This window comes from Colius striatus, chromosome Z (genome assembly GCF_028858725.1).
Source record: "Colius striatus isolate bColStr4 chromosome Z, bColStr4.1.hap1, whole genome shotgun sequence".
Taxonomy (NCBI): Eukaryota; Metazoa; Chordata; class Aves; order Coliiformes; family Coliidae; genus Colius; species Colius striatus.
In genome coordinates this window covers 23,968,447-23,988,454 of record NC_084790.1, presented here as the reverse complement: position 1 = coordinate 23,988,454, position 20,008 = coordinate 23,968,447, and the positions used below count along the sequence as shown (strand labels likewise).

The following is a 20,008-nucleotide window of genomic DNA, read 5'->3' as shown; positions in this document are numbered from 1 at the left end:
ACTTATTTTGCTAAACTTTATTTTCTTCTTTTGAGTGTAAAAGCTGGATAGGCTCAAATGTTTAATTTTTTTTTTTTTTTTTTTTTTTTTTAGATCTGTGATCTTTTTTTTTTTAAGATCTCGATAAATTAGAATCATAGAATGGCAGGGTTGGAAGGGACCTTTAGAGATCATCTAGTCCAACCCCCCTGCAGAAGCAGGTTCACCTAGATCAGGTCGCATAGGAACGTGTCCAGGCGGGTCTTGAAGACCTCCAAGGAAGGAAACTCCACAACCCCTCTGGGCAGCCTGTGCCAGGGCTCCCTCACCCTCACAGTGAAATAGTTTTTTCTTATATTTAAGTGGAACTTTTTGTGTTCCAGCTTCATCCCAACTTGTTTGTATTGTTTTTCAGTAACAGTAGAGCTTGCACATGATTGCATATGATGGAAAACACAATCAGGGTTTTGAATGGTTGTAGCCTGTACTGTGAGCTAGAGTGGAAAATGGAAAGAGGGACAAGGGATGTATGTGTCTTCTTACTATAATACATGGGAGCAGGAGAACTGCTGAGAGCTGATGCCAAGGGATCTGGATGCTAGGAAATAGTGCCTTGGTCTCTTAGTGGCTCACTAGCATTTCAGACCTCGTTGAGAGGCTGGGAGAGAGCTCTATCTCCCTGTCCTCCTTTCTCAACCTCTTTCTGTACCTCTCCTCTGAGATATCTCTGACCCCATCCCATGTCCTTCTCCTGCTACTGCATCCCCTGCCCTTGATAGTCATAGTGGTGGAATACTTGTCTGGTTCAAAGAAAGTTTTTGTCTGAAAATATTGTATTGCTTTCTCGGTGCCTCTATTGTCTGTCATGCCTCTTTATACTCTGACCGAGCTTGCAGTGTTGATTGTGTCTTGTGGCAAGAACAGATGCAATGTTGTGTCAACTGTAGAACTATTAGATATGTCCTCTGGAAACTACCTAGTGAAGTGCAGTGGTAACCTTTATTTAGTTGATCACTCTAATTGGTCATGGATTAGATGACTTGGAAATTTGTGGAAGTGCCTTAAATCTCTTCTGGTACAAAATGCAAAGCTTAGTGTGGTGTATTTCAATGAATTTAGAATAGAATCATAGATATCATAAATATCATAAGATGATGCCATTCTATGATTTAAAATACAGTGCTGAAGTAGCTTTTTCTGGAAAATTTTTGAAACTTGTAACAGAATACATTGCAAGTTTGCATTGATCCAGTCTGATAATGCCCTAAATGTGTTTCTAGGAGGATGCTTCTCTGACTTTGCCTGGCACTCCTGATTAATGAAAGGAGGAAGGTGACGTTTGTAGACATAATATGAAGTCCCGACATTCAAATTTAGTGTCTCTAGCTCATTAGCACAGTTCACATTCCCTATACATTGGAAAATGATCTTCCACAAAATATAAAGACACCAAAGGACTTCATAGCTCACTCATGATATAGTGATAGAGCTTTTTCATGAATTAGGACAAGTATTCCAGATTCCTTCATTTACTCCTGTGCTAGAAGTTGCTGTCCCCATTTGTGTTGTAAAGTGTACAAAAGCCTTTGTGCAGAATAACGGTAAAAATTCTCTCAGTAATTACCTCTTTCCACCTAAAGGCAGTTTGTTTACAAAGTCGTTGAGGCATGTTAGCAGGTGACATGGAAGTAATTTTTTTCCTATTGTACATGATCTTTTATTTGTGTAGAATCTCTGTGCCTGTTTTTACAGAGGAGGTTGGTAGAATAATTAGTCTTTATATGCTTTTAGAGCTGATGAAGAGGTTGAGGAGCTGTCAATGAGGAATATTGGAGTGATTTTCCCAGGACTATAGGCTGGCTAATCAGCAGATACCATCATCAGTTTTGAAAACTGTGTTTTATTAATTAATATACATATATATAATTTAGCATCATTTGAGTTACAGATTTGAAACTCAAAAGGCACAAACAATTTTCATTGTGATTTGTATTACATGCTTTTCAATTTAAGTGTGTTGTTTTACTCAAGAAACTGGGATGTGTTCCATTACATTCACTGGCTGCACCATTCAAAAAAAACTCAACAAACCAAACCAAAACCCTACACCTGTTTTATTTATATTTAACTTGTCATGTGAAGCAAAACCTCAGCAATATTCCTTTTTTTTTTTTTTTCTTTTTTCCTTTTTTTCCTTTTTTTATTGCCAGGAAGCTGGTGCTGTACAGGTTAGGAAGTGGAAAAGGAGGTGCTTTTTTGATTGTTCTTGATACTCTCCCCACCTGTGTTTTTGATACTGTGCTTCTAATTTATGTGGCTGTGAAGTTTGTAAGAATTTTATTTTAAATGTTTATGCCTCATGACCAGTATGTTCCAAAGTATTTTGAAAGAGACTGGAGGAACACAGTGGAGTCAGAATAATCTTTTTTTACCTGATTTTTCTCAGGAAACACCACTAAACTGAGGCTTGGAAATTTTGCTTGAGTAAAGAATGTTCAGCATAAGCCTATAAGAAACTTCAACAGTGCTGATGGTTTCTTGAGTTTTTCTGCATGTCACGATAGCCGTACTACTTCTCAGAAAGATACTTCTCCAAAACTTACTTGAAAGACAAATCAAAGGACCGCTAGACATGTAATTAGAAAACAAGCTGAAAAATAATGAGCTTATGTTGCATTTTACTTCTGCTAAGTTTTTATTTCTTAATCTGGTCTGTGGGAGTCAGTCTTTGGTAGGCTAGTTGATTTGAATGGTTGTGAAGATAGTAGTAGACATGTTACAAGTTCAGTAATGCAAGCAGGAGAGTTAAAATATAAAAATATGATTCCTGTGAATTACATAATTAAATCTGAAGTATGGCAGAGGATGTTTTTTTATTTCTGTGCTTCAGAGTAACTAAGCATGAGAGCAAAGGACTACTACACAGCAATGGTGAGAAACGTGTACATAGTAATATTACACAGCCAGCCTGAAATGCTGTGAAATCACCCAAGCCACCATTGCCTATATACAAACTGCCTGCTACTGAGAAAATAAGGTCAGCTAATAATAATTGAAACAGTGGTAATGATTGAATTATCTCATCTTGTTCAATTTTAAAACAAAAGCAGAGGGAGAACTCCCAACCAATTCCTTGATTTATTATTTCACTGCTATAGTTTATAGTTTTCCTCTTACTGAGTAGTTTTAAAGGCATGTGTGAGCTTTACTTAACAAAGCAGATGCGCAGAGCTTGTGTATTTGGGACATCAGCTATGGAATTTCTAGTGTAGATCTTACTCCTATTTATTAGGATGAAAGGGATGGACAAGTTTTCAGAAATCTCAAGCTTACTACGTAGATTTAGCTATAGTGAACTTTAGGCCTGTCTTTAATATGCAGTTCATCTGGTGACCATGGCACTTCGGGTCTTCTTGCAGGATCTGTGTTTTTTACCAGAAGAGCTACAGGGAATACAAAATTTTCCTCCTGGCTGTACAGTCTCCGGGTTTGCCAGATAGGCCTTGACCATGTAGGGGACAAGATTACCCATGATTTCACTTCTGTTCAGCACAAGAAATAAAGATTTTCATTTAGTAGGAATGACTTCTTATCTTTCATGAAAGTTGTGGCAAATGATCACATACTGTGTAGCCATAGTGTTGAGGGAAAGCAGAAATATGGCATAATCAGCAAATTCTTTTTAAGATGTCAGCAAGTCCTGTCAATCACAGAAGACTACCCCAAAGGAGGACTAAGATTTTACCCAGAGAAATGCAAAAGTGCATACAGACAATTTTTAGAGATAAAATGCAAAAAGTAAGAAAATTACAGCTAGATAATATTAAGCCACTGCAATTCACAGCATATACATTCATTTTAAATTGTGCAGGACAACTGAGAATGGAATGGCCATACTAGAGCATGTCAAAGGTCCATTTGCACAGCATGCTATTGTTATCCAGACTTAGTAATGAGTGTATATGGCTATTTAAAGAGGAAAGGGTAAGCATATGCTGATAATACTTCTCTTTCTCCCACTGCCTTTAGCACAGGGGACTTTGAGTTGTCTGTGGCCTTTTACCTTCAGTGGCAGTGCTTCCATATTTTTGTTTCACAAATTTTTCCAGTTTCCCTTGAACTCATGTAAACTTCTTGCATCCACAGCATTGGTCAGTAAGATCTGTTTCTTTGGTTTTCTTTTTTTTTTTTAGACTACTTCAGGTTGCTTCAGCCTTTATTTGCAGTTGGAGTGCAAACCAGAGGTTTACATACTGATGTAATAATGTTCTCTGTTTTGTTCTTTCATCCTTTCCTAGTAACACTGAACACCTGATCTGTGTTTTGAGAAATACTAGGCATTAAACTCCCTTTTTCACAGAACAGTTTATCATAAACTCTTGCTCCTGAGTGTGATGCTGTATTAAACTCAGACTCTGGTGTTTTTCTGTTTATTGGGTTAGAATTGTTTCTTCCTATATGCATCATTTTATGCTTATCTATATTTAACTCAATCTAATAATTTTTGTAGTCTTTCTATAGCTGTATTGGTTAAGATGGAGAACGCAAAATGTAGTCTTAAAACCATTTTTAATTTGTGTTTGTTCTCTAGCATAAAACTAGCAAAAATAACATTTTTTCTCAAATTTTGTAAAATGTATGGGATTGTGCCTTTAAACTTCTAACACAGCTTTGTAAAACTCTTGACTATGGTTTTAATGTGTGTGTGTAATGGAGTTATGTTAGTATAACACACTTATTAAAACATGAGTATAAAACAAGCATACGGTAACTCTGTGGCTTTTCTCCAAACTTCTCAGATTGGTTTTGACCTTGAAACCCTTGACATTTTGACCTAAACAGTAGAAAAATCTAATTTACTTGAAGCAGTGATTTCTGTTTGGGCAGGCATATTTCTTTAAAAATACAGAATCTGGAGCCTGACCTTGGCAGTATGTGTTGGAACATGAAAATGTTGTTGCAAGTGGTAGTAATTTAAAAACATCAGCTTCCTCTTTATTTTAATATTGCAAGTGTTGTTTCTAGAATATGTGTTTGGCACACTTCACCTCTTTATAGCTTTCCCTGGAAAATAGAAATACAGAGCATAAAATGTATTTTTGTTTTTCTTTGCTTATTCTGGATTTAAATCCATAAATTACCTGCCTTTGGTTTTCTGAATATGAGCATAAGTGTAAACTTGTTTGCATTCCCAGAATGGTGCTTGTTTTCAGAAGCCCATTGGACATGTAACAAAATGAAAGTTAATCCTGAAGCAAGTGAAGACATTTATATTTGTAGGAAAATCATAGTGAGACTTGGAAAGAAATTCAGAATTAGCTCACTCTTTTCCGGGCGACTGCATTTTCAGTTCCAGAGTATCTGTGCCCAGAAACTAGTAATCACGCTAAACTTGACAGCACAGTCCACTGTCCAGATTCAGTTCTGCTAGGAAAATAGATGAAATCAGACCAAAGGTTATTCTAAATCTGAACATTATTAATTTGAATGTGAAAAATGTAGAGAAAGCTTTGAGATGGCTGTGCCTGTGCATGGCTGTCTTTTTCATATGGGCACTTTTGGAAGATACAGATGTTTTGGTTTTGTTGGTTTTTGATGGTTTTTTTGTCCATCAATGTGATGTGTTTCTTTGTCAGAAGTTTTTAAACTAGAAATGCTGTATTGAAAAACGAGTAAGAACAGACTTGGATAGCTTTGGGCTGTAGTGAAATTGCTTACAGGTGAATAATTCTGTAAATTATCCTTCAAATCCTAATTCCCATCCAGAAACCTTTTCCTGAATATCCTGAATACTACTGTTTCTACCTGGAGTAGATTGCTACTTTCATTTTCAGAAAGGGGAGAAAACTGATGTTCATCATGAAATAAGTTCTCTGATGCTGCCCCTACTCTTCTGCAACATCAGCTGTGTATATGGGACTAAACTGTAGCAGAATCTTTACACAAAAGAAAAAGATAAAAAGTTTTTTCTTCTTAGGTGGCCTTTCTCAGAGCAAAGGGGGCTTTTGTGGTGATGGAACAGAACTTCTCGTGTTGTGCAATGCTTCCTATCCAACCAATATTGGCTGATAATGGCAGTTTCACGTAGGAATAACTTTTTTTTTTTTTGTCTCAGCACAATAACTGTTAGGTATCAAAGTGAAAGTACAGAAATAAATCTTGTGCCCCCAGGACAACGTTGTAAACATATGTATTCAACATAATTAGGTACCTAACTGGGTGCTTATAGTTAAGTAATGTATATACAGATGTAAATAATTAAATTATATTGGAAAGGCTTTTATTTGTCATGGTTTGTGCTCTGCTGTCTACAAATCAAATCATAGGCAGAGTTTATTCTGTAAGTATTTGAAAATGTTTGCTTTCTGGGTAGCTTTCTTTTTTGGTTAGAGGTTTGGTTTTTTTGTTTGTTTGTTTTGTGAGATTGATAAAGCTCTTAAAAAAATTATGAAAAATCCAAGGCAGTGTGCAAAATACAAAAGGCAAATGCAAAAATGAGACTTCAAATTAAGTGATTCATATCTAGCCAAATTTGTTAAACACCCTGAGGTCAAAAATCAGTAGAAACTATTTCCATCTGCTTATAAAAACTAGTGAACAATGCAGCCCTTTGGATTGTAGTCACCAGCTAACTGTTTTGGAACAGCTTTGTGCAGTAGGTTTCCATGCTTTAATCTCCCCTCAGTAGAAAAAAAACCATAATGGCCAGAACTTTAACTGCTTCTCTTGTTAGTGAAACCAGCCGTTTAATAGCAAGGAGAAACTAAGGAATCACAGTACAAAACAGAGTTTCCACTAAATCTGATCATCAGAGGATTAGCCTCTACTTAAGGATTGGAGCACAGGCAACAAACAGCCTCTGGTGGTATTTCCTCCTTCCAGGTTGTTAAAAAAACATGAAATTTCTATTTAACTTGGTTACATGTTAGAGACAGTTGGAAAAAAAAAGGCAGTGGTGCAGTGCTGGATACTACTGAAATGAGATACACTGGACCTGGAGGCAAGATTGATTTCACTCCATTCATGGCGAAGGTCCCTAGAATAGCCCACTGAGTAGTGAAAATATTAAGTACTTATTCATTAAGACAACAAAATGTGCCAAATTTATGCAGGATTAGCACCAGGAAAATGCCAGTACTAGAAGTATGAAGGAAAGACAGATAGCAGGCCACTGGAAGAGAATACCAGGAAAGCGTATGAGAATAATTTCCATTTTGTCGTTAGGCTGGTTTCTTGGCCATGGGCCTTTCAGTCTATTTAAAAATATTTTTTCCAATGCTCATTTTTTTCAACACCAGTTCCTTCTCTTACATTATAATGGCTCCCAGTACTTTGGATTTAGACTGTTGTTGGGTAACTTTTGACTGAGTACTGTATAGAGAAAGGAATAGTCTTTGTCTCGGTGGTGCTGGAAGTAGGGGAGTTAAAATAGAGCCTGACAACTGTTAAAGAGGAGCTTATGTGTTGTTACTGCTTTTTTATAATGGCACCATTTACTGGTAAGCACTAATGTTTGACTAGGAAACAGCTATACTGCCTTCCATTAATGTAATGTTACTTGGTACACCTGGCTGGGCACGTGCTCTTGTGGGCCAGCAAGTGCAGTGTCAGTCAGGCTTGCCATCAGAACATGGTGTGGACCTGTCTTCAGAATTCACTTCTCTAAGTCATGGCTACTGCAGTGATTGCTTCCTGTCTTTCATGTGTGAACAACATACAGATTGTTAGCAATAAAGATTCCAAGGATGATGCAGGTCAAGTTGTGCTTCGAGACCCTGGCATTCTGATGAAAATCCTGACTTTATATTTTTTAAGATCAGAGAGCCTTGTTTGCAGGGAGGGTATGACTTTAAGTGATGAATATGGTAATAGCTTGACTGTTAAGGAAATCCTTCATTTTTCTGGAATATTAAATAATGTATCCAAGTAGCTATAGTGACTTGTGTGTGCACATGCGTGTGTATGTGTGTTTTTGGTGTAACAGCTTCAGTTACTCAATGTATAATCTTGAGCTTAGTTCTTTGCTCATGTGGATTCTTGATCATTCAGCATAGTAGTTTCATTTCTTTAGATATATTCTTCTGCTAGGAATTTTAACACCTACCTGCAGTAGACCAAAGAATTTTAAATAATTTTCATTTTCTTTTTTCAGACTTAAATTAGAAGCTCCTAATAAAGATTTCTTGGTTTTGTCTTGCATGTTTGCTGCATGTTTCAGCATAGATGGAATTATAAAAAAATTAACCCAATCATAAATATAGCATATCTGGGGTTTCATGTGTCTTGATACTTCTAAAATTTTCTATTGTAATTAATCTATTATAAATGGTATATTAATTCTAAGTAGTATATATTCTATTACAATATTTTGTCAAATTGTTGAAACTCTACCTTGGTATGAAAGGCAGTATGATTTGGTATGGAAACTACTAGGTTTCTCTTCTTGAAAAACTATTTCAATGACAACCTTTCTTCTTTTTTTTTTAGAAGCAGGAATTTCAAACAAAAAAGTACATGAGGTTTAATACACTGTAAGGGGAAGTTTTTAGTGTGCGTCTTGGCACATGGTATTTATTTGTGCAACATATTTATGCCATCTTTCTTAAGTTGCTGATTACTTTCAGTGTTCTCTCTCTCCCTTCTGTCATGCAGCCGTCCTCAGAAGGTGTGTTTATGTCCATTCCTGCCAGTACAGCCACTAAAGGTCTCCACCTGCTTGTATATAATTCAGCATCCGGCAGAGGTGAGTAAGGCTGTGGTAGTTGTTGGAGTTCAGCTAGAATCTTAATGCAGTAAATGGTAGGCAAAAGGAAACATCCAAATTGCTAACATCATAAAAAGATTTTTCCTTTTAAACTTGATGGTTGAAATGGCAGCTCACTGTTTTGTTTTGTGGTTTTTTTAATACATCTTATGTGGTTCTTCTGGTTATTCTGGAGTATCTGATCGTTCTATATGCAACTGGGAAAAGTCTTGAAATCACTAGCTCTTGTTCTCATGAGAGACTTCAATTTAGCAGATGTCTGCTGGAAACACAACACAGCAGAGAGGAAAGAGTCCAGGAGGTTCCTGGAGTGTGTGTAGGATAACTTCCTCATACAGCTAATGGGGGGCCAATGAGGGAAGGCATCTTGCATCTGGTGTTTGCAAACAGAGAACTTGTGGTGGTTAGAGGCCATCTTGGACATAACCATCATGAAATGATTGCATTCCTGATCCTCAGAGATGCAAGGAGAAGGATCGGCAGAACTGCTACCTTAGATTTCTGGAGGGCAGACTTTGACTTGTTGAGGAAGTTGGTTCCCAGAGTCCTTTGGGAGGCAGTCCTGAAGGGCAAAGGGGTCCAGGAAGGCCGGACATTCTTCAAGAAGGAAGTCTTAAAGGTGCAGGTTTGAGCTGTCTCCATGTGCAAGAAGATTGAGTTGGTGGGGCAGAAGACCATCTTTGCTTAACAGGGAGCTTCTGCTGGAGCTCAGGAGGAAAAAGAGAATTTATGAGCTTTGGAAGAAGGATGAAGCAGCTCAGGAGGACTACAAGGATGCCCTGAGGTTATGCAAGGAGAAAATTAGAAGGGCCAAGGCACAATTAGAACTTAAGCTTGCCACTGCCGTAAAGACAGTAAGAAAAGTTTCTGTAAATGTATTAGTAACAAAAGGGTGGCTAAGGAGAATCCTCATCCTTTAATGGATGCAGGGGTAAGCTTAGTGACCAAGAATGAGGAAGGGACTGAGGTGCTTAATACCTTCTTTGTCTCAGTCTTCAGTGGTAAAACCAATTGTTCTCTGTGTACCCACTCTGCAGAGCTGGAAGTCAGGGATGAGGGACAGAATGAAACCACCTTAGTCCAAGGGGAAATGATGTGTGACCTGCTGCTCCACCTCAACACACCCAAGTCAATGAGGCCAGATAGGATCCACCAGAGGTTGCTGAGGAAGCTGGTGGAAGTGCTTACTGAGTCACTCTCCATCATCTACCAGCAGTCCTGGCTCACTGGAGAGGTCCCAGTGGACTGGAGCATGGCAAATGTGACCCTCATCTACAAAGAAGGTTGGAGGACCTGATCTAGGTGAACCTGCTTCTGCAGGGGGTTTGGACTAGATGATCTCTAAAGGTCCCTTCCAAACCCTACCATTCTTTGATATCCTAAATATTCTGTATCTGTAGTCAAAAGAACTTGAAAGTAAATGGGAACATTAACGATTCCTAGAAACTCCCACTGGTGTTATTTAAAAGTAACTTTTCTTTTTTACAGGAAAGTCGAGTGTTAAGGACGGTACCTTTGCTAGCAGCTTGTCTTCCTCCAGACAAATGTAAAATTTTGGTTGGTCGACGTTTTAATGAAGACAGGTGAGTGGGGTTGCCTGTGTGTTTTCTGGTCCTCTGTAAATTATGACAATTTTTTCCCTTTGTTAATAGCCAACAGTATTCATAGTTTTTATTTCAAGTATGCACATTCACTTTTGATACAAAGTGATTTCTAGGAAAGAGAAATTATATATAATAGTCAGAAATGCATCATATGTCTTTCTCTAAGTTGTAGCTTTTACTGGCTCAGTTTTGTACTCTTGGAAAGTTCAGACAACTCGTAACTTTTTGCAGTTCTATTCTTAACCTGGTGCTGTGTTTGTCTTGCTGTTTTCTGTGGTTTTTTAATTTTTTTAAAATTTGCTTTGTCAGTTAAACTGTTTGGTGTTGCTAAAATATAATTAATAGTTTTTAATTGAGTGTGGGAGATTGTACTTGAGAAAGGAGTCCAGTGGTGAAAAACTCTTAGAGAATGTATTTTTTCAAATCCTTTCCTCTTTCTATGAAAATTAATTATAAGAAAGCATAGCTTTCAGAGTTTTTAATTTTTTTTTTTGTTATTCTGAGGCCTTGGATGATATTGGTCTCTTATGTCTTTAATCTTCATTAGATGAAACTAAGTCTTAGTTCCTGGTACAAATGCCAATGAAATTTTACTACATACATTTTCAATAAAAGCAAATAAAAATCATGAATAGTGATGAAGGAAATTAATTTAAAAAATGAGTTTAATCTTTGGAGAAAATTTTTTGTAGAGTTCAGTGAACAAAAATGTTGGAAGGTGATTCAGCATGGTGCTCCCACACTTTTATGCTGTCTGTATTAGAACTAGAGCACATTAGAAGTACATTGCTTTTCTATTACTATGGTAATAACTATAATAATTATCTAAGAAGTTCCAGGCTACAGGGAAATTGTACTGTCTTCCCATTAAGCATTAAAATGAAGCAACTTTTCATACCAATGTGCACAGGGTGGAACACTATCAATACAGTCTGCTTCTAGTAAATCTCCTTAGGATTTTTTTTTTTTTTTTAAGAAGTGATGTATTACACAGTATTAAAGCCTCTTCAAGTTTGAATCCAGAGGTATTTCTCTGACCTAAAGGATCCTCTTTAGGTCAAAACCAACAGTGAAACATATCAGACTCAAAATAGATTAATAATAACCTAGTTTGTATTAGTTTTTGCCATAGAACATACTGGAGGAAGTGAAAGAAATGAAAGTTTTCCTTAGATTAATATGAATTTTGGTGATCAGACTTACCTCATGGCTAAAAGTTATTAGGTAGTAGTCTTGGCTTCACCCAAAGTATCTGCAGTATGCCTGCATTGTACTGTGGATGTGAGACTGCAGAAATCATGAGTTCTCAGTCATGGAGTTCATCCCACCTTCCTGCAAGGAGGAAGGATGAAAAGGAGAGAAAAGTAATTTTTTAGCTTTGCTATGTGTTATTTCTACATTCTTTTTGTTTTTTTCTTAGCTATATATGCATTCTGATAATGTTTTAAACCATATTCCTTACTGGTTACTAGCACTTGGTACTTGTATAGGTACTTGTATGGGATCATGTCAGTGTTATTTTGGACTTCCAGCATCCTTTAAGGCCATGAACTGGTTAGATGTGTTCAGAGAGCTCACGTTAATCACCTGAAATTATTTAAGATCATTCTCTGTTATGGTATATTCATGGAACAGGCATTTGCAGATGGGTAGAAACATCTTGGTGTTTACGGTGAAGGGAGAGGGCTGTACTGGTCCCTGCCTTCCTATTAGTGAGCTAATGGGACTTTTAAAGCCTCATAAATTGCAGTGGTTCAGATCATATTTTATGGCATATGAAACTAAACTGGGTGATGCACTGGTTGTTTTTATGCTTTTCTTAAAAGCCACACTGTCTGTAAGCAACTTGGTAGCTGCTGAACAAGCAACCTAATCAGCCTGTCCCATGTGAAGGGAAGACTTCTGTCTTCATTACTTTGAAGAAAAAAAAAATAAAGAGTGCTTCCTAACACATTTTATAAGTATCATTGTTTTGGAGCATATTAAGGCCATACTTTTGCTTTTTAAAAAGATGTGTGGTATTTTTTAGATGTGTGATTTTTTGCTTTCCTTGCAACATTCACCAGGAGTGCATGGATTTGAAGGAAATAGAAATAATATAACTATAAATATGTGCTTGCACTGATTTTGTATGTGAACACTGCCTGCAAATTGAGGGGTAATAAGGTAAACACATTCTTTCTCTGCATACATATAGAAACTCTACAATGTGGTAGACCTGGGAAAGTGATGTCCTTGATAGTTTCCCTATACATTTGTAAATTATAGCAGTAGAATGGTAGCAGGCATATTTGTATTATCACAGGATCCAGCAGCTCTTGGCAATACCTCTGAAAACTTAGAACACTTTAGGGTACCCTTTGGGAGCATAAATAATTGTCAGCATGGATTTGAGTGAAAATCATGACATACATATTTTTGGTTTTTGTCTCGATCACAACAGCTCTAGCAGTGGCATACTGACCAGCAAACTGACAGTTGTTAATCTGTAGCTGTCAGAAGAGGTCTACTTTCAGATGAGAATGAACTGATTAGTTCTTTCAGTCTTCAGTGGTAGCTCTGAGCTGGGTAGCTCTTTCAGTCTTCAGTGCCTCTCTCTTGAAGGGGAAGGCAAGTTTATTACCCAAGTGTATGTAGGTTGTTTTTTTCCTCATTTATCTTAGGGCTAAAAAATTACATTTTTCCTGTGCTTATAATCAGCATCCCAATCTAATGAGGAGCACAGAAGAAGCTGATATCTTCAACATATAAATGACAGTAATGCTAAAGATAAGAAATGATTAATTGTTTTTAAGTGCTAATCTGTGATATTTTTCCCAGTATTGTCTGTTCTTCCTGCAATCTGGTATTTTAATTCTACTGAAAGTATGTGATGTTTACATGGTGACTTGAATTATCAGATGCCATTTCTGAATTAAAAGACCGATTCTGTGGGTTACTTATGAGATTTTTTCCCCAAATATTCAAAGACTAACTTCTGACCCTTTTTTAATTAATTATGTCGTTATCAGATATTACAGTTACTCGTTAAAATGCTTAAACTAAACATAAATAGTTTGGCATGAGTACTTACTGAACAGTGGTATTGTAAAAATAGCACTTTTCTGAGTTGTTAATATTTTTAAAGATTTACAGTGAACCTAGTATAATGTTAGTATGGCAAGCAAGGATTACCCCTTTTTTCTATAGTAGCTAGCAATAGGACAAGGGGTAATGGGATGAAGCTCGAACACAAAAAGTTCCACTTAAATATAAGAAAAAGCTATTTCACTGTGAGGGTGATGGAGCCATGGAACAGGCTGCCCAGAGAGGTTGTGGAGTCTCCTTCCTTGGAGGTCTGCAAGACGTACCTGGACATGTTCCTATGCGACCTGATCTAAGTGAACCTGCTTCTGCAGGGGGATTGGACTAGATGATCTCTAAAGGTCCCTTCCAACCTCTACCATTCTGTGATTCTATGATGTAGGAGGTTGTGGGGTTAATATCACTGCCATATTGGAGGTAAAATTTTATGTAAATATAAAATACTTGGTGTGTCTGACATACTTTATTAGTACAGATGTTAGGCCTGTTACATGTAGTCATAGCCTCCTTCAGGCATCCACCTGCTGTGGTGTGGGCTCCTCCACAGGCCGCAAGTGGGTCTGTGCTTCCCAGTGGTCCTCCATGGACTGCTTCACCATTGTCCTCACCACATATCACAGGGAAGCCTTTTTCTCAGGGCCTAAGCACCTTTCTCCTCCTCCTTCTCCACTGACCTTGGTGTCTGTGGAGATGTTTTCACATTCTCACTCCCTGTTGCTGCTGCAGTTTTGCAACTGCACAACAACTTCTTGTCTTTCTCAAATATGTTATTCACAGAGGTGTTACCTCACTCACTAATTGTCTGGGCCTGGGTCAGGTGCAGGGTCCATCTTAGAACTGACGGGCCCTAACTGTATGGGCTACAGGGGAAGCCTCTGGCAAGCCTTTGTTTAAAGAAGCATCACCCCCCCCCGCCCCCCCCCCCGCTACCAAAAAACCTGACACAGGGAAAACCACTACAACTATATTCAAACAATGACGCTTGGAAAATACTTCACTGAACTTTTTCTTAAGTACCCCTGTAAGAGGGGACTGATATATGTGTGAAATGTTTCTTCTAGATCCTAAAGTTATGACTTTGGCCATTGCCAGCAGTAAGTTTAAATGTGTGCTACTGCTTCTGGCAGTGCCTGGTTCTCTACATTTGTGCAGAGAATACTCCAGTAAAAAAAGATTATCAAACGCTCACTGGATTATGGAAGTTGCATGATAGCAATGATTAAGGTGTTAAAGAGGAGCCAAGATGCCTGTTTGGTCAAGATACTGACACACTTGAAAGGCAGATCAAATCAAAAGTCTGCCCTGTGAAAGACAGTCATCAATAAGTTTGCTTTACATGATCTAAATTGCAAGCCCTGCACCGAAAATGGAATGTTATTGTGACCACATGTGATACAGTGGGCAAGACCAATTAAAAAAATTAAAAAGCGTGGAGAAGGATAGAGGGGTAACTAGGATGTCTGTTGTTTCGATGTATATGTTTCATAAAAACATACTGCAGTTTACATTTGAAGAATGTCTATTAAGGTACTCTTTATTAAAAGAGATAATAGTTCCATGAAGGGGAATGAGGAGAGGGAAGAGCAAAGTGTAGTAATATCTTTTTCATAGGACTCTATCAAACAATAACTGTACATTCCTTAGGCAGTAGGTTTGCTAATCAGTATGGAAGTATTAAGGGAAAACCAACTATGATCTCATATTAATGAGTAAAATATAACTTATGGGAGTCGTTCTTTTTAAGCTACTAATAAGGTTTTTGCAAGCAATTTTTTTGAATAACAATACCATTTGTTCATCTCTACAGGGATTTCTGACAGGTGTTGAACAGAGATAGCTGTATCTAAAGTCTAACATGTCAAAAATTTGAATTATTGTAATTTGATACCATATAAACAGCTGTGTTACTATTGCCTTTAAGTTTCACTTTGTACTTCTTGCAGTTTGGGAGTGGTAATTTTGCCTTTTCAGATTAAAAAAAACCCCAATTCTGTGCATGTTAACAAAATGTGCTCTAATGAATGACCACTAACAGCAAAACAGATGCAAACATTCCTGCATTGTCTACTCTGTTACTTAGGGCTGCGAGGAGGAAATCACAAGTTTATTTGCATTCCTCTCTGAAATCAAGATACAGAAATCTCCAGTGCACCTTGTACAGTATTTATGCCAACTCTCATATAGTTCAGTAATTTAGCTCAGAAATTAATTGGAGCATTTGGGAAAATTTGTAACTTCAGCCAGTTTTGAATTTATAAATTGTCTTTTCCATTGGGTGCCATCACAAGGATACTTCTGGAGCTCCTCTATGGAGACCTTGCCACATGAACTCAACACAGCATATAATCCTTCTATGGCTTCTGTTCTTAAAGATTATGCTTCAGAGTAGTAGAAGAGAAGATCTGATGTTACAGACTCCTTGTTTTCAAATGCATACTCTTACTTTTTGCAGGGAAAGAACTGTGCAAGTAAATGTGGTGACCAGCAATACAGTGGTCTGGAGTTTTAGCAGGGTGATGCCTATGGGCCTGCTTTAGCAACAGCCTTGTGAATTAGTGCTAAAAATTGCACTGTTTTTTTTTTTTCTTTTTTTTCTCAGATCAAGTAAAAGGTAGAATTACCTGGTATTTGTAATTTATTCTCTTTGTTTCACTTGGAAATAATTAGTTGTGAATACTCAATGTCTACAGTGGAATTAATTGCATTAGCCCAAGTTACAGATGAGAAACAACTGCATTACTTTTTGAAGCAAAACACTTCTTTTTTTTTGAGAAGTGGATGAAATTCATTTTAAAATTATGTGGCTTTTCTAGATATTCTGTTTGCTTCTGCCATTTCAAATACGTGCTTATTTCCTGGGCATCAGTTTCAAGTTTGCTTAGATATTTTTGCTGTATTTAGAAGTTTTATTCTGAAGTATTTTCTCTGTACAGTTGCTTTGTTTTCTTGTTATACCTTGAGCTGGAATTAAGGTAAGGTACGGACTTTTCCTGCTGTTCTGGTAGTTTTTGAAAGTCCTGCTTGGGCTTAGGGGATGTTTGGAGAATTTTTCCTCTACTAGAAGGAATGGAAGATTATTTTTGTCTCTGGTGGTGACACTACCAGAATTCTTCAGTTTTCCTGACTTTTTTTTCAATTTTGTCCACCTTTCCAAAACAAGGACTTTGAAGAAGTACTGACTTTTAGACTGCATGTGGTTAACATCCTAAATTAAAGAAATTGAGTTAGAACTAATGTGATACAGATATTATAGTAAGCAAATGTTTAATTGAAGTTTTACAGGCTTAATGGGGAAAGGAGTCTGTATTGAAATGAAAATTTTAAAATTGTTAGAGATGTTAATAGATAGCTAGTTTGTGTTATATAAAGACATCTTAAGATGGCTTAGTAAAAAATTCAATAGAAGCCTGTTAAAATTACTGCAGTTTCTCTGGCTGCCTTTTGATATGAGTCCTACATTCTGCTTGCGAGAGGTTTAGACCTCTTAGTCTGGGTGTATGTTTTATGTAGAGTAAGTTGCTTAGACTATGATTATGGCTTCTGGGTATTAGCAAGTACTGCTGTCTGGGTTTCTCTGCTATTTAATTGCTTAAAGAATCTGTGTATATAACTTAACCAAATCATTACTGCTACTCTTCTGTAAAAAGAGTGATTTTTCTGTATGAGAAAACTAGATATTGATTTTCTTCCATTTTTCCATGATGCCAGAATAGCCATAAAATATTTTTGTAAGTTTTATGTTGTATTAGCAGTAGATAGGAAGAGGTTCCTGATTGCAGTGAAAAGGAGAAAAGTGTTCTTCAGTATAATGTGTAGATCTGTGTTTTAATGCGTAAGAATCTGTTGTTGTTGGATTGCTTTCGGGTTTTTTTTTTGAAGAAGTTCTTTTGGGGAGTTGGGGAAGGAGGAGTTTGCAATAAACTCTTTCATCAAGGAAGTCATTAAATATTTGAGGAAATTAGCATTGATGTCAGCTAACCAACCAAAAACTTGTCAAGGTAATGTCTCTACTTCTCATGTCTTGATAGGACTGTACCTTTGCCTGCCATTGCATTAATTTTAAAAAATAATCTGTCCATGTTACCAAATATGACTATTGGCATATTACTCAGAATTCAGGTTTTTAAACATAAATGTTTAAATGTTAAATCGTTTTTCTAGAAAAACCTATTAGTACTCTTAATAGTACCGACTGGAAGTAGTTTTCATTTCGTGACTAGCCTATGGTCTATTTTTGTTTTCATTTAAACACATGAGAAAAGAGAAGGAAATTGAAACTGGAATAATGGAAGACAGTGAAAACAAGTCATTATTACACATTTTTCCTTTTTATTCTAGTTTATTAAATCTTGCAGGCCAACTCCACTTGTGACAGTAATAAGAAACTTGGTATCACATACTAGAATCCCACTACAGATAACTATATTTACATGTTTGTATTGTAAAAGCCAATGTTATTTGTTGACATTGGTAATGATAGTTTTTCACTAACAGTGCTTATCAGTGCTTTTGCTAATGAAGTTATTTTATATCCACATTTTCAAAGATTAAAAAAGGTTATATAATAAGTCTATGACCCTTTTCTCTAGTAAATGCTAAAATATTTATTTGTAAAATCAGAGATTTCTAAACCTTAAAAATATTTGTCATTATTTGTCCTGTAGACCAAAGATAATTTGTTTATACAATTGTTTGGTTTAAAAGGGAAAAAAAACCCCCCAGATTATAGTAGAGGCTCTATGTTATTTATCTATGTCATGGGTTTGTGTGAACCTGTTTCCAGTAATGGGGAAGACTGTAAAGATGGCTTCTGTAAGAAGCTGCTTGAAACTTTCCGCAGCTCTGAGTCAGACCTACTTCTGGGGCTGAGCCAATTGGGCACTTGCACAATCACTTTTTAAGGAGAAACTGGAAGAAGAGGGTTCTTCCTGTTCTTTCTTCTTTTTCTGGTGGTAGGAGTTGGAGGAGAAAGAAGTGACCATGCAGATCCCATGGTCAGTGAGGGAAGAGAGGGAGAGATGTGCTAGAGCGGAAACCCCCATGCATCCCATAGTGACATGGCAGCTCTCCCCCTGCCACCTGTAGAGAGGAGTGGTAAAGCTGAGATTTGTTGGCAGTTTGTAGAGACCTCACACCAGGAGTACTGACTGTGTCCAGAGGGAGGCTGTGAATTTGCAGGAGGGTGGCATTGCAGCAGAAGGTGCCCAGAATGCTGCTGCCCCAGAGGAGTCTCACGCTGGAGGAGTTTGTGAAGCTGCAGCCCTCAGGAAAGACTCATGTCAGAGAGGTTCATTAAGGGCTGTGTCTCATGGGAGGGACACTGCTTTGGAGCAGTGAAAGAATGCAAGGAGTCCTCCTCTGAGGAGAAAGAAGCGACAGAGACCATCTGTGAGGGACTGACCACATCCATATACAAGTCTAGATGGACTACAAAATTGTGTTCCTGAATTTAAATGAAATCAGCTTGAATTTAAAACAAACACCACTACAGAAGATAAAGAAGAGTGATACGATAAAAGTCACAGAAGAGTGACTGCAAGCAATGTCAGACTTACTTAATTCCTCTCTCAAATTTTAGCAATTTGGAGGACTTGAGATTAGAGATATGTCTTGCTAAGTTGCTTATATACCTCCCAGTGCGGTCATCTAGTGTATGGTCTGAAAGTTCTGTTTAGGCATTCAGAACAAGGCAGTCTGGACTGCTAGCTGATTTGGTACTGTGGTTTTTTGACTCGACCTTTGTTTTTCAGGGGAAATTTAGGCAGGGATAAAAAGGAAAAATATATTTTCTGGGTAGCACAGGACTAAACAAGAAGCATCTACTGTAGCTCTGAGAAGTGTTCAAAACTGGCATATATCCCTTAATATTTCATGAGTCATCGTGAATGCAAATGTTAGCCTTTATGAAATTGTCTCCTCTATTTTTAATAAGCCATACTATTTGTCTCAAATCACTCTTGTACTTAAACAATGGAATAAATTATTGGTATTACAAAAATAAAAATTAACATTGTTTGAATGTGTTTTTATAGCAGGATTATTTGCATTTACTTTTAGAAGTAAAGGTCTGTGAAAATGAAATCTAATTCCTACTTACATACTGTATGAAGCTTAAGCATGCAGGTAGAAACTTATATGGAAAATGAAGTTGTACCATAGGATATGGATCAAGTTTTCAAAAATTGTATCAGACAACAGCTGTATTTCAGCATTGTAGTGAAATGGCTGACTTTTCACAATTGTTTCCAGCAAGTTTCTTTTAAAAACATCTGACTTTTGTAGAGAAAATCCCGCTCTATAGCAGTATTTCAGAAGTACTGAATGATTAAGTACAGTACATAACAGTGTTTATCCAAAGCAAGCATTTCAGAAGCAAATTCTTGCTAAGTGCCTGTGAGAAGTGAATGTTATTTGCCTTTTGAATGCCATATCAATTTGTTTTAACAGATTCATTTTTATTTACCAGATACAAAATCAATCTTTTACTGAGGCTTTTCATTTCTTCATTGATCTAATTAAATGTGGGGGACTGGTGGTGGTAGTATGTGTCTACTATGTGACTACTGGTGGTAGTAGC

At 37.1% G+C, this 20,008-nt stretch overlaps 1 protein-coding gene across 1 annotated transcript in view; it reads left to right on the top strand.

The window, feature by feature from the left end:
• Positions 1 to 20,008, top strand: part of DTWD2 (DTW domain containing 2) — a 70,854-nt gene that overhangs the window by 16,329 nt on the left and 34,517 nt on the right. The window contains exons 2-3 of the mRNA XM_062018596.1: positions 8,632 to 8,722; positions 10,232 to 10,326. Coding sequence (XP_061874580.1) covers positions 8,632 to 8,722; positions 10,232 to 10,326 — 186 coding nt within the window. The remainder of the gene's footprint in view (positions 1 to 8,631; positions 8,723 to 10,231; positions 10,327 to 20,008) is intronic.